General features: G+C 38.4%; 1 protein-coding gene across 1 annotated transcript in view; it reads right to left on the bottom strand.

Annotated features, from left to right (window-relative positions):
• The window catches only part of FREM2 (FRAS1 related extracellular matrix 2), a 118,998-nt gene that overhangs the window by 21,758 nt on the left and 81,772 nt on the right, over nt 1–15,468 (bottom strand). The window contains exons 7-15 of the mRNA XM_041407346.1: nt 13,223–13,372; nt 11,115–11,324; nt 10,739–10,936; nt 8,586–8,750; nt 8,322–8,504; nt 4,830–4,960; nt 3,764–3,922; nt 2,597–2,900; nt 579–710 (exon numbers count right to left, since the gene is read on the bottom strand). Of these exons, the coding sequence (XP_041263280.1) occupies nt 579–710; nt 2,597–2,900; nt 3,764–3,922; nt 4,830–4,960; nt 8,322–8,504; nt 8,586–8,750; nt 10,739–10,936; nt 11,115–11,324; nt 13,223–13,372 (1,632 nt within the window). The remainder of the gene's footprint in view (nt 1–578; nt 711–2,596; nt 2,901–3,763; nt 3,923–4,829; nt 4,961–8,321; nt 8,505–8,585; nt 8,751–10,738; nt 10,937–11,114; nt 11,325–13,222; nt 13,373–15,468) is intronic.

Consider the following 15,468-nt stretch of genomic DNA (forward strand, 5'->3'; position numbering starts at 1 on the left):
CTAAAAACATTAATTTATAGCACTATCACTACATGTCAGTTGTCAGACCTCCTTAATTTAGCCAGACTTTGTCAAACACCAAGCATGTTATGCAGTATTCTTTTGTACGCATTTTGTACTTACAGCAATTACTGTACTTCAAAATTTAAAGAAAGTTTATATGCTAAGTATGAATGAGAATTTTACCCACAATAACCGTCTGTATACTCTGAATGACAAATAAAATATTTCTAAGCATATTAATATTTAGATATATTATTATACAACATATTATTAAATAAAAAATAGTGTGAATAGTAATTAAACGGTATATTTCTATGCACTTCAAAGGAGCTTTACAAAACTTAGGTCGAGCCCTATTTATGTAAATGATGCAGTTAATCTGAAAATGCTATTCTTCACATCAGAGACTATGTACCAATACAGTATCTTATGGACCTTGTAACATTTTTCTCTGGTCCTACTGTTAAAAGATTACATTATTAACCTGTCTGTTTAAAATAACCTGACCAGTAAAATAGCTCAAATAACAGCATATTGTATAAGTTCTCCCAACTCCACAGCTGATTTTCTCATACCATCAATATGTGGCATTGTGACTGTCAGCTTGATGAGGTTGGCATAGTCAGGATCTTCTGGGCCAGTGTAGCGCAGTTTGGCAGAGAATGGCTCTGCTCCAACCACTCCTGATATACGAGGCTGACAAAGACCTAGTGAAAAAAAAGAAAGCAACCTTACTTTATGTCCATAGGAAACAATCTATACTTTTCTTTCCACTGTTTAAGATGTACTTTTCTTCCATGGTACAGGTATCCAAAACAACAAAGATTTTCTTTAATTACAAGTAAATACTTTGAGAAATATTTTCCAGAGGTTTCAACAGGAATTTATGCAAAAGAGGATTCAAACAGAAATGATCACTTGATCAACAGGATCACATTTTCAGAATAAGGTGATGACATTGAATCGGTGTCTTTTCAGTTGCATGTGTCAACCTTACTTGCAAAGCCAGTCCCAAGTGCCATACTTTCTTACAGAGGTCTTCAGAGGCATATGTTTTAAATTCTCCCACCAGCCTAATGTTATGGAAGATACCTGACCAGTGTTCAGTTGGTTTTGGCACTGGATTGGAGTATGCAGTGATATGCCCTCCCAGAAATTCACGAGTCTCCTGATCCACCAGTAACAAAAGTGTAGTTAGAAAGATTGTGTCACAGGACATGTAGAAATATTCTGCTTAGAATAGAGCCAGCTTCAAAGCTGGATCAAGTTGCTTAAAGCCTCGGTAATTTGAATTTTGAATTTTTCCAAGAAAGGGGAACGTGTAACTTACTTTGGAAATCCTTTCCAGTGTTAGTTCCATGTGTTGCAGTACTAGTCCAAGTTTGTAGGACTAGAAAATTAGGTTTGTAATCATATGATCTGAGATGTATGCAACTTCTAGTCAATGCAGTAGTGTCTGCATTCTGGTTGCTTTATAATGTGATGGCCAAAGGATTACAAGGTACTCTAAGTAAGAAACAAGCAGATGTGGAAAATCAAAACAGTTCTCTTTGACCATTTCTGAGGGATTTCAAGAAAAGAGGAGGCAGGGCCCTCCTCTTGGAGAGCTCATTGGCTCTGGAGGAGCCAATGTTGCTCAACATCTCCAAGCAGGAAACTTTTGTCAGGATGAAACAAATTTCTTTTCTGCACATGGCAGCTTCTTGGTTGGTTGGTTTGGTTGGTGGTCTTAGGTTTTTTTTTCCTCAAATGTAAATAACATTGCTAAAGAGACTAAATACATTTTTTTTTTTCACTAGTTGAATTCCTTTTGAGAGTTTGGTTTATACACTGGAGGTCAGGCATCATCAAAATGGAAAATATTCAGGATTTTTGTAGGTTGCTTTGATCATTGCACTTCTTCGTTCCACATCACAAGTTAGCTCAGGTACTGGAATTAAATTATGCATGACAACTCAGTCCTGAGCCTGAGCTAATTAGCTCTGCTAATTTGTCAAGTGCAATCCAAATAATGCATTATTACAACAACAAAGCCACTCTGTTTCATACAACAAGAAGGATGAATAATTATGAATGCTTTGACCAGGGAAACATTTTGTCCATGATCTGTTATTTGGCCTAGTTGCTTTAGTCTTTAGTCAAGGAAGAAATCAATTCTCAGGTGTCCAGTGAGGCCTGAATGCCAAATGAATTTTGTCTTCTGGCTAGGCTTTCCTATGCCACTCTCATGGGGATTCTCCAGTGTCTAACAGGAGCTGAGGCTGTACTGCATCATTACTGCAGCTGAATTCAAGAGTCAACAGAAACCAGGTTTCACTAATTCCACCGCCTGTTATACACTGTTCTCATGAACATACAAATTTGCTACGTGGATTATTATTTAAAGACATGGAGAATTAGGAGAGAGGAAAAATTTTTCTTTATACAATGCTGTACTGTGTCAAGAGAGTTTTTTGCACCACCTCTATGAACAACAGAAGAAAAGCTGACATGGTAATGTAAAAAAACCTGATCATGTAACCAGCTTCTGTTAGGACTGAATTTGGGATTCAAAAGAGACCTGTGAATCTTGCAGTAGGTGATGACGGCTTACCTTCTGATGTGCTTATAGTGACAATAGGGCTCATAAGCTCAAGACCCTCATTCCCATCTGAATTCACAGCCCGAGCTGCACACTGGACACGAGAACCAGCTTGAAAGTAAATGGAGTCGAGTGTGATCATCTTAGAGGAAGTGAAGAAGGTGTCAAAGTCAACCTCCTTCATGGGGCTGGTCACACCATCGGGGCCAGTGGGGGCACTTACAAGCCACCTGTACTGTGTCAGAGTGTTGTTGATGCTCTCACTGGCACATATAGAACCAGTCTTGTCGAAGTCTTCGTACTTAGGATTACAGGCCTGCAGAACAAGGCAGATGTGTTAAGAAAAGTCATCAAGAGTCACAAAATTCAACAACATGGAACTGACAATCCCACTAAATCTCATAAGAAATCAACTTATTTTGACAGTGATGTATTTAGCACTGCTAGGGTAGATTAAAGGGCATATCTAAGTAGACTTATTGAAATAAAATATTTTAAATTGATTTATAGGTGAAAATGTGGCATAGTTATGAAGGCAAAAACTACACTCCCATGTACTACTTTAATTTTAACTTCTCCCTTTGATCTAATTCTGCAAATACACTTTGCATTGAAAGATTTATTTTCTTTGATTCTTTTTTATTTGGAAGAACCATTCAACTTGTGACATTCCTGTGCAAAAGGAATGTGTGAGAAAAAAATTGAAGATGGACAAAACATTCTTCAAGGTATATGAATATTTATGTAAACTTTTCAGTAGCAAAACTACTAAAGAAAAAAAATGAAAGAAGCCTGTATTTCTTCAGCACTCATTTTTACGGCACTCATTGAAAACAATGGCTCATCTGTTATCTCCAGTGATATTAACTCTACAAATTAAGGCAGGATAAAGCAGGAAATACTAAGGTCATGCTATCACAGATACAGTATGAGTATCAATATCAAACTGTTCTTGTGAGGAACAAGTGAAACATCTTTTTTTCTATGCTTTTTCTCCTCCTGAAAAAGAATTCATTATCCAGACAAATTAGATTAGCTCTAAGGATAATTCTAGCTTGAACTAATATGTGTGACTAATATGTGTGACTCATCACCATATGGATTGATACTGGGTGTGTAAAATCCACTGAAAAAAATCCATATACTGATTTTGTTCCATTTTTTCACAGATATACTCACTGTGATACAGATAACAGGATAGCCAGCAATGGGACTGCTTCTATCTTTGGCTTTAGAAGTATCATCATATATCAAGAGAGATGCAACTTGAGGGACAGAGGGAAAGGTGACATCTGCCATGCTGTTCACTTCTTCGATGTAAACAATGGCCTTGGCTGTCTGACAATGAAAAATACAGAATCAGTTCTCTGTGAAAACTTAAATAAACAAGCTGGAGCTCTGGAGCTTGATCAGAATATATCTAGCCTTCTAAACATTGTTCCAAAAGAAGTTCTAAAACCTCAACTGGATGAGCTATTGAGAAAGGGTTCAAGCACTGAAAGTACACTGCAGAGTGCAAAAGGAAGAGCTAAAATGAAATTTTTCTTTTCAGAAGAGTGAAGATCCCAGACCCTTAACCTTGTCTCCCAGATGTTTTGTTATCACTTCAGTATTCTGGTAGAACTTCCTATATGCAGTGTATGCTTTAATGCCTGGTGGAAATGGCGTTTGTCATCAGTAAAGGCTATGCCTCTTCTGTCTGGCTGTCTGGAGTCAGATTATGTATGGTGTGACACTGATGAAGCAGACAGGGAGTTTCAAGCACATTTTATGCCAAATCAGAGGAGTATACTGTTTTAATTAAACGTATGCAAGATACAGTACTAAATAACAAGAATGTGAGGTTATTTCATCTTACACAATAATATTAACATGATTTTGACAGCAGAAGTCATATTTCACCTGAAATTACTCTTTTTACAACATAGAGGTTGTATTCCCAGAGAGTGTTTCCAAGAGGACAGTCTTAGAAACTGATTATATGAGCAGAATATGTCTGGAACGACACCCTGAAGACTTCAGTCTCTCATTGACTCTGTGGCCCCATCAACATCACTGCCTTGACAACAAACTGTTTTGTTTAGGTGTTACTGTGACAGCTGTAAAAAGGATGGCCTTTTTGTCTTTTAATATACAAGCCAAGATGATGTGAATAAACCTTAAAAGAAGAGTAAAACGATGAGCCAGAAAGTAAGAGGTCTGTTTACCAGATTTTGTTGTTCAGGACTTTGCATGAACTTCTTACCTGTATTTCTGCAACCATGTTCTCATCAGGCTTCAGGTGGACAGTGAAGGCTTCTCTCATCTCCCTTACTCCATCAAAGAGAACTTCAATCTCCACAAAGTGCTGTGTTTCACCCTCCTTGAACTCAATTTCTGAAAACATGAGAGACTTAAAAATAAATCTGTTGTTCATAACAACCTGTGATTCTAGTCCCAGACATGAGAGATGGCAGCTAATACTCACTTTTCAAATTACAGGTGTTTGCAAATTTATTTTAACCTATTTGATGCTACAAATAATAATAATGAATAGCAGTGGACACATGTAGAAATCACTGAAAATAAGACATAAATCAAGAGATTTGCAAAGCTCAAGATTCAATCTAATGGATTTTAATGTTTTGAAAATTATCTGTGACTAATTACATAAATGTTGGAAACCTGTGTGAATGACCAAAAGACTGAAGAATTCTAAATAAATGGTATCCTACAAAATTTAATAAATACAATGGTATATACCAAAAATAAGGAACAAAGCTGTAGCTCCACAAGAATATTGTATTTTGAAAATCATTGTCTCTGAAAAAACTTTGTTAAGTCATAGTGATAAAAAGTTCAATCTTAGCTGACTGTATTTGGTTTGCATGGCAAGGCTTTGGTAGTAGGGAGCTACAGGGGTGGATTCTGCAAGCAGCTGCCAGAAGCATCCTCCAAATCTGACAATGCCAGCTGGCTCCAAGATGGACCACTGCTGGTCAAGGCCGAGCCCAGCAGTGTCAGTGGCAGTGCCTCTGGGATAACAGATTAAAGGAGGGAAAAATCTGCTGAACCACAGCAGCTGGGAAAGAGGAGTGGGAATATGTGAGAAATCACTCTGCAGGCACCCAGCTCAGTGGAGAGGGAGGGGCAGGAGATGCTCTAGAAGCCAGAGCAGAGATTCCCCTGCAGCAGCCCCTGGTGATGCAGGATGTGCCCCTGCAGCCCATGGAGGCCCATGGTGGAGCAGAGATCCACCTGCAGCCTGTGGAGGACCCACGATCAAGCAGGTGGATGCCTAAAGGAGGCTGGAACCCTGGGGGAAGCTTGCAGTGGAGCAGGCTCCTGGCAGGACCTGTGGCCCCATGGAAAGGAGAGCCCACAGTGGAGCAGGTCTGCTGGCAGCCCTTGTGACCTCGTGAGGACCCTCACTGGAGCAGCTCATGAAGAACTGCAGACCACAGGAAGGACCCATAGTGTAGTTTTTGGAAAACTGTTTCTGGTGGGTGTGATCTCATGCTGGAGCAGGGAAGAGCGTGAGGAGGAAGAAGCATCAGAAATAATGTGTGATAACCAGATTGCAACCCCCATTCCCTCGAGCCAGTCAGAGCTAAGGAATGTGGGAGTGAAGCTACCCCAAGAAGAAGGGAGGGGTGGGAGGAATGCCTTATTTCTCACCACTGTGCTCTGGTTTGATTAGTAAAAAAATGAAATTAATTTTCCCAAGTTGAGTCTTTTTTCCCCATGCTGATAATAGGTGAGTGATATCTCCCTCTTCTTATCTCAACCCATGAACCTTCTGTCATATTTTCTCCTCTGTAGCTGAGGAGGGGGAGTCATAGAACAGATTTGGTGGGCGCTTACTATCCAGCCAAGATCAACTCACCACACTGACTGAGTTAGGGAGTACTATGATCCTTGACTGTATTAACTACTAAAGAAATAAAAAGTACAGAAACCATTTAACATTTGTGCCTGGAAAGAGTGAGAGTGATAATAACCAAAATAATAAGTGCATTTCTAATATTTTTATTTTTAAAGGATGTCAAATTCACTTTGAAGATGCACACAAATAACCAAGAGAAACTTAGGACAGGAAGAACTTGCAGACAGTGATGTTCTCACTGGTATATAGAAACATCACCATAATAAAAATATACCAGGTGATAGAGACCTCTATACTCTAAAGGGGCAGGCACAAAAAGCAGTAGTGCATTAAAGCTGAATTGTATGTGGGAAATATGGCACAGTTACGTGATAGAGACTGATCAGTGAAGCAAAATGCTAAGAAACACTCTTCCTCTCCAAAGTCTTCAAACCAGGACCAGGCCCTTTCTAAAGGATACATTTTCTCCAATCAAAGTTACTTGGATCAATACAGAAATAACTTGGGAAAACTGGGATTTTGCAATCCACAGTGAGTCTGATTAAGTGATCTAATGATCCTTCCAATCCCAAGGGTTATTAAGCCAGGGAAATACTCTTCGTGGTAACAAACATATGGACTCTCAGCTGTGTGACAGCTAAGAGTTTGCCACACTTCCTTCAGAGAACCCAATGAAGCATGTGGGTTTTGCACTTACGGCTGAATATGCAGGTTCCCTAAACCCACTGGTATTCTGAAACCCGTGGCGAAATTCTGCACATCACAGACCTTTCTCAAAGGTCTGGGGGCAGAGGCCGAGAATCTCTTGTTCTGCAGTAGTAGGTTTCTCCTGAAAACCTTGTTCCCATGTGCTGTTGGTGCACAGCAGGGAGAGTGTAAGCATGACAATGCCTACAGGTAATGTGCACAGAGGATAAGTTTCAGCTGACACTGGAAGTTCCTGTGGTTTTCAGGGGGAAAGAGCAAAACTCTAAAATGCAGGAGCAAAGTGACTGGAATTAGCAAGCTCTGACTTGATGATTTTCTTGTGGCTAACAAATTGCTTCTTCAGATATGACTAGTGGGAAATGCCACTCTTACGGAATTTGAAGATACAGGGCAATGTTGTTGCTGGATGTTCAAAGGCACGTCATATATTCCAGCTGGACTGGATGCCAAAATAGTTTATCCAAAACTATGAAAACATTCCAGCAATGAATGATTAATATTAAAACACAGAGTACTATCATGCATTATCATAAACTTTAAAAGAAAAAAAAATCATAATGCTACAAACTCCATTAGTCATTGCTTGAAGCAGGTAGGTGGGCTATTAATGGAAAGAAACTTATCAGCTAAGAAATTTCTCATTCTGTTGTGCAACTTCTTTCCTCATTCATTAGTGTGGAGCAGCGGGCAGTGAATTCAGAAATATAGAAGGAAAGCTTTATTATTACAAAGATAGAAAAATAAAAAGAATTATACATTAATTCCTACATACAGCAAATCCTATTATCTTAATGAATTACTCAAGAAATGTAATCATACCCTATAAGTAGATGTTTCTTCAGAGTAATATTATTACACTCTGCAAATATAACTAAGGTTTAAGTCACGTATCTTCCACAATTTCTTGAGCTATGGATGTTTTCAAAGGAGTCACAATCCTTTTGTAAATATCTTCACTGATAATTAGCATACCAACAGCAATTGGCTGTTGTATACCACAGGGGATGTGGTATTCCTGTTCAAATGTAGTTTGTCCACACTGAATAGGAAAATGCATTTTGGAATGTGGTTGCAAAGTATTCTAATTACATAGTTATTTCATTTTTCAAAAATTATGTTACAGTCATGAATGAAAATAGCTGGATGTGATAAGTATGATCCTACCTTCTGATATAGGGTGATAGTCTTCTCCAGAAGTAGCAGATCCATCCTTTGTATGAACTCTTACAACAGAAACTTTGGAAGTGTCTCCCAGACGAAGCACCGGGATTTTCACAATTGCTACTTGCCTTGTGTCCTTCGGTTCACTCACACTAAATTTGGTCTCACCAAACTTAATGATAGCCTCTATCATTAGGAGAATAAAAAGGGGTTTTAGAGCATGCAGACAGGCTTCCAAAAGCCAGTAACAATAAGCTATTCTCTTACTGTCTGCGTCATCCCGAATCTTTATCAGCGTCTCATTTTGCTCGCCAATAGAGGCACCAAAGGAAGAATCACTTCTTGGAGTGCCAAGAACCAGGCGTAGCTCTTCCTCCTCCTCGTGGAAAGTATCATCCGTAAGCACCAGTGTGCAAGGCTTCTCAGTTTCACCTGCAATCATTCTGAAGGTAGTTATCAGGCAGAACTTAGGTGTTCTTTGCTCTAATACAGCACTTCTCTCCAAGCTCAGGGTACCATAGGCTGCTCCTGCTGGCCAAGGCATCCACCTGACACCATACAAGTTAATGAGCAATGACAGCAGTGAAAGCAGAATTAGCCATCTAATGGAAATTCATTAAAGTGGAATCTCCCATTTTGGGACTTCTGTAAGACAAGTTTCTATTTGGTATTAGTCCTTTTGTTTTACCCAAAAAAGAAAATGCTCCTTCTCAGTGACCTCTTCTACAGAATGCACTTAAAAAAGTAAATATTTGCACAAGGAAACAGAATAATAAAACCTTTCTAATGGTAATACTAATTACTTTATTAATACTAATGGCAATTTTGTCCTAAAGTTTTATATTTCAAGTCTCTTTTGATTGGACACCCTCCAACTGTGTGGACCTTCACTTATATTATTCCATTTGACTTTAAAAGTCTTTTGAACTCCCACTGATTCCAAGTGACAGTGAATATTGCCTTAAACATGCTTTGGAGTATCAAACCTCTCAATTTTGCACTCACAAATTAATGTGCCCTGACTTACTATATGTTCAGAAACTTGAATATCTTTTCTTATGTCTTTTACACAAGTAGCAAGACCTATGAATGGCGTTTAGTGTCTGGAACCCAGCATGACTAGGTGGGCTCTCCTTCACAGGACTGACTCCTACGCCCCAGACAAAAGGAACAGCACAGCAGGAGAGAGATGATGTCAATTTACTGTATTTTTTCATCATCACACATGTGAATAAGATCAAGGCTCTTCAAGATGAAGAACCAGACCAGGATGCTGACTGTGTTCATTTTCATTTTCTGAATTTGCCTTTTCCCCTCACTGTAGAAAATAAATTATTCCTTAAGGAGAAAGAAATGCAAAATACTCATCCTGCTTATTGTTACATGGAAAATATGAAAACTGGAATGAAACGGCTGCATATTAAACATGCCCAAGAAGCTTATGGAATCAAAATATAATTCCAGTAGACCTCTTTGTTACTTGTCTTTGCAGAGAAGTGGTAGGGCAACACTCAAGAAAAAAGTCACTTCTAAGTGGCCCATATCCATTAGTTCTTACTAGCTGGACTCTTTCCTGGTTGTACAGAAGCAAAGGTCTAGAGTACAAGACAGCACTAAAAGCTGAGGCCAGCCCTAAATAAAGACAGAGTGAACAACGTACTTTTTCAAGAGAACTATGATACGTGTATACAGAAATACAAAGGTTGTAATTTCTGTGATAAGGATATACCAAGGATTTCATGCTGATGACATAACTTAAGTTTAAGACTTGTAAAAAATATCACATGTGTGTAAACTTCAAAGGCTAGAAGACCAAACTGCCTTCTGCACATGTAGAAAGAATTAGCCAATATTCTTTCAACATAGTAGCATTTGATTTATTTGCATTTCATCTCTGATGAAATGTGGGATATTAAGTACCTGATATTTGTGGGTGGTCTTAAGAAAGCCTTGGTGGGAGAAAAAACATTCAGACAGGAATTAGGAAGCTATATACCTGTTGAAAGATCTATTACTCATTTCAGTGCAAGTCAAATGTATTTACCAGAAATCTTCTTAACAAAGAGCAGAACTTCGGAAGTTTCCTTTCTGATAGCAGATCTGTTCTTCTACTGTGCTACGCCAAACCTGCTTTTGCTATCAAAAAGATTCTGGCACTCAGGCTGAACCTAAATGAAGATATACTCTTTTGGTTTGTACTGTTTATTGCTCTAAGTCAGAAGTGAAGAAAACAAAGGCAACACCATCCCACTGTGCATGAAAAAACCCCAAACCTTTGTTTCCCAGAGTAATCTTTTTGGCACTACTTTATGAGAAGACACAATTAAAACACAACAAAACAAAACAAACAAAGCAAAGGAAAGCAAAGGAAAAGAAAACATGGTAGACTAAAGGCTTGTAAAATAAGATCAAGAACTTACCAGGAAGGAATGTGATGATGGAACTGTCAGTATTAGGTCGTTCTTCGAAGTCCATCATAACCTGAGCTGAACCTTGCCTTGTATAGCATCTCACAGTGGATGTGTATCGGATATCCCCACTCCTATATATCATGGCAGAAACCTGCCCATCATTTTCATTGGCTACATACACAGATTCTTTAAACTGCATCTTTGGCACTGAGCAGAAAAACATAGAAAGCACATGTAAAGTATAACTGCAGAAGTTACCATATCTTCCCTCCACCATTTCACATTTACTTATGCCACACTGCACCAGATATAGAACACAAGCAGCCAGACAGCAAACAACTTAATCTCCAAAATATGAAATAAAAAACAAAAAAAAATTACTCACAATCGGACACTGAGTCATTAATGAAGATGGTGGTCTTGCTGGGTTCTCCAAGGGCAGCATTCATGGGCATCCTTAGCACAAGCTCAAACTTCTCTGTTCCCTCTAACACCGGCTGTCCAAGATCATCCAGAATTATCACACGAAACGTCTGCATATTGACTCCAGGGGAAAAATCCAAATTACGACTGATGCCTACATAATCTACTCCAGCTACCAAAGGAAAAGAGACAAAAATAGCATTACATATAATTAAAATTAAAAATATCTATCATTAGGCAGTTAATTGTAGATAAATATTTTTCCTTTATAACTTTAGTATTTGCCAAATTCTGGCATTCATGTAAAGCAAAACTATCTTTTGGTATTTAAGTTGGAGTACACAATAAGTCAATATTAATTAATTTTTTGTTTAATGATGATTTGAGTCACAAAATGAGACTGATTCTGTTCTGTTGTAAACCAACAGTTTTTCCAGAAAAACTAATGAAATTTGCTTGAAGTGAGAAATGAAAGTAAGCAAAAAGCTTTGAGAGAGACTCTGGAGATGAAGCAAAGTCTTTTGGAAAGACATTTCACATTATTTTGTAACAAAGATGAAAGTTTTAAGATTAATGTAAAAAGGAAAGGAGACAAGGCCAGTGAGCTGACTGGGGGAAGAACTGTTGTTCAGAGGTGTTGTGTAAAACAGAATGAATGGAACACAAATCAAATCCTTATCAGAGTATATCAGGTGAGGTCTGCCACCTTACTCTTAAAGGAAGATTGATCTGGGTTTGTTTTCGTTTAAGCAAATCAAACCAATCCATAACATGTCAATAAGAAGAAGGCTAACAAAACAAGATACTGACTAAAACGTGACACTGTCTTGGAACCAAGGCATTAAATGTATCCAGGACTTTAGGGAAGGACTCAGTTTTAACATTAATTTTTGGGGAGAATAAACAGCAGAGCTCTTGAAACAAAGCTTTGGAGGAAACACTTAAATTGAAATGGAAATCAGGTTTGGAATTCTGTGAATTTGACAAAATTTGGCCAGATTAAAGGCCACCATCAGATGGGCACTTGCCTAAAAGCTCTACTGCTGTACTCCCCTAGAGCTAAGCCTCTAAGGCAGGACTCCAGGACCAACAGCTCAGAGCAGCAGATCCACCACTGATCTACGTAAGGCAAAGAACCAGGTTCATGGTTTTACAGGCAGCCAGCCATGTCAGAGCTTTCATGCTGTGACCAACAGACTAGAGATCTCAAGAGCTGAGCCATTCCCAGTTTTTAATCCTAGAGGTCCTGGCACAATGAATGAAGATCCTTAGTGTAAGGAAAAATATTTTTTTTATCACAAATAAAATAACTTAAATATTCAAGATTTCATAAGTACATCAGATTATAAAAGCAAGTTCACAACTGAAAAAATCACGTATTTTTTCAGACTTAATAATTTTCTTTTTCAGAGAAAAATACATCTATGTCATGTATATTGTATTATGCATACACCTTGCATATATATATTATGTTTAGATATTCCTGAAATAACAGTAAAGTTACACTGAGGATAAGCATCTAAGGAAGATAATTTTTATGCTGTCTCTATATGAATATCCTAGTTTAAACATTATGATATGTTTTGTGAAAAAAATAGTGTGCTAACACTTGATCTACTGACAAAGGTTCTGCCAAAGCATCCAAGAACCACACAACTGAAGCAATCCTGTTCCTGAATAGGATACTAGGTAATAATTTCTCATTGCCTATAGTAAAAATGAGAGAAGCAAACTCAGCACGCTGCCAGTGATCATAACTGTGCCCAGAGCATGCTCTTGAGGCAGCAATCAACTGCCTTTGCAGCAGTCTGTATATGAGGATTTAAAGGCATTTCTCTTTGTGCTATACTTCATAGCAGCTCTCACTCCTGTTTCTCTGAAATTCTGTAACCACTTAATTTGCTCTAAGAAGAAGACGTCTGCTAAGAGCAAGACACGTGCAATTTTCATTTTATGTGGCTGAAACCATACCAAGACCCACTGAAGGAGCACTTGTGACGTGCAGCAGCATGTGCCAGCCGTGTGCAGCAGCACGAGCAGAGCAGCAGCAGTGTGAAAGCAATAACTCACCCTCCGCAGTCACTGGCTCAGACTTGCGCGACCTCACCGTCACAGAGGCGGCTTTGGACAGATCCGTGCCAGTCCTCCAGACACGGACCTCAATGTAGCCAGCACTCTCATCAACATAGTATTCATCATTGCCAAAGTAGAATGCTGGTTCTGGTGAAAGAGGAATAATGTCCATAAATGCTTCTTTAGCTTACATTGAAGTTAACAAGAGACCACAAAATTCACATTAAACAGTGGAGAGCACTTTGCTCATGTCAGTAAGTGAAATAAAGCTTCTTTTTTCAAGGTTTAGAATTCTTCTAGCTATTTTTGTCTCCTTTTCAAGAACTGGTTAGTATGGTTTTAGACAGTAATTGTTGTATCAGCACTGTGCTCTTTTTCTTGCCTCCTAAATTTTCAACTTTTTGTGTCAGCATATATGAATCTGTGTACAAAACCAAATGTGGTATCTCATTAAACTTGTTTTAGTTGAGTCCTGTGCACAAACCAGAAAATTCCTTGCATTTTTCACTTTGGTGCAAACATATGAAGGTGAATACAGATAACGAAACTTTAACTTGAATGTTCTCACAGATTCCTGTTGCTAAAACCAGACTGGAACATGACATGTAACTGGAGCTACTCTTAGCAACGTTTTCCAGCTAACTAAAGACTCAAATACTTAATTTTAGTTCTCCCACATCTAGCATTTAAAACAAAATCAATCTTATTTCATGTAAAGTGAAATGTGAACAGTCTTTATCTTAATATTAAAGCTCCACAGTTCATAAGAAAGAAGAGCAAAAAGCAAAGGAGATTAAGAGCTATTCCATTTAACAGACACATTGTTTAGCTTAATTTTTCCTCCCTTTTCCAGTTTTCCTACCCACAGTAATTTCACAAAGTAAACAGCCTTAAAAACATATCACAGCTTCATCCTGGATGTATATAATCTCCTCTTTTCTATCCTTTCCATTCCTGTTTCAAACATGCAGGATTAATCATGCACAGCCAGTGCCTCAGCTTTCCCACTGCACAGCAGAAACCACAGCTACCTCCCACAAGCACAGAAAGACCTACCCGAGCTCTCCTTGCACTTCATCACAAGTTTCTTATGCTGTTTTGTGATAATTTATTAGCATCATGAGGCTACAGAGGCTATCACAAACGTGTTTGAAATACCATGCAACATACAGCCAACTTGAATTCAGTCGGCAAAGATCACAGCAATTGCTCAGTGCTCTATGAGCAGCAAAAAAAAAAGAAATCCTTTAATAATCCTCATCAATGAAAAACTGCAGCTGCCTCCCTACTTATCTGCTAAAACTGAAATCATGCAACAAATTAATGGAACTAAATGTATTTACTGAAAAATAGTGCAGATTCATAGACCTGTTTGAGCATTATCAAAGTCATCAGCCTTTGCAGGGTGAAGGACAAACTTGGAAGAAGTCTAACCTTGGAAGACAAAAGTGTTGTTGGTTCCAATTTAACTTTTTTATTTTTATTAATTCAAGAGTATTTAAAGGTGTGCGTATTTGTGTGTGTAGACAGACACACATTGATTTTATTTTATTTGCCCATAGAGCCTGGCTTGTCAGTAGCTGTTTTTATACTGGGAACTGCAAAGCTCTTATCTGAAACATTTTTAATGGGTGAACAGGATACACCTTCTGTACCTTTTGTGTAACTACTATTAACTTTGATGAGAGTTCTTCTTACAGGGGTACTGAAGCACTGGATATTAGATCTGCAAAGCAATGTGTCATTTTGACATAAAATGTTCTTCTAAATTCTTAAGACAGACAAAGACTTCCTCAGCCTCTAGAAAATAAAAATACAGACTACCTACTAAGACCAAATGGTTATTAATGTGCCAATAGTTAGATAAAGGCAGTTAAAAAAATTATCAATTCTAATACACTTAAACAGGTCATTTCTTAAACAGGTATGCTTAGGGTTCAGCACACTTCCCAAGCCTAATCTTGTTCTTACGTCCCAATGGTTCCAGAACTTGATCTGGACTTGGCTGCACCTCATTTTAAGCACTTTAGTGAGAGGTACTCACATGGAGCCTGCTTGCTCTCAGTTTGCAAGGACAAAGATAGGCCATTGCAGGTTTCCCAGCACAATGAGCATACAGGGGGACAGGTGGAATGGCTCACTCACTGCACTCTGAAAAATCTGAGGAGGTGTGGAAGCATTCCTTTCTACTTACTGGCTACATAGAGAACTTACATGATATGCCTTAAAACTAGATGGAAGGC

This window comes from Onychostruthus taczanowskii, unplaced genomic scaffold (genome assembly GCF_017590055.1).
Source record: "Onychostruthus taczanowskii isolate IOZ18803 unplaced genomic scaffold, ASM1759005v1 scaffold26, whole genome shotgun sequence".
Lineage (NCBI taxonomy): Eukaryota > Metazoa > Chordata > Aves > Passeriformes > Passeridae > Onychostruthus > Onychostruthus taczanowskii.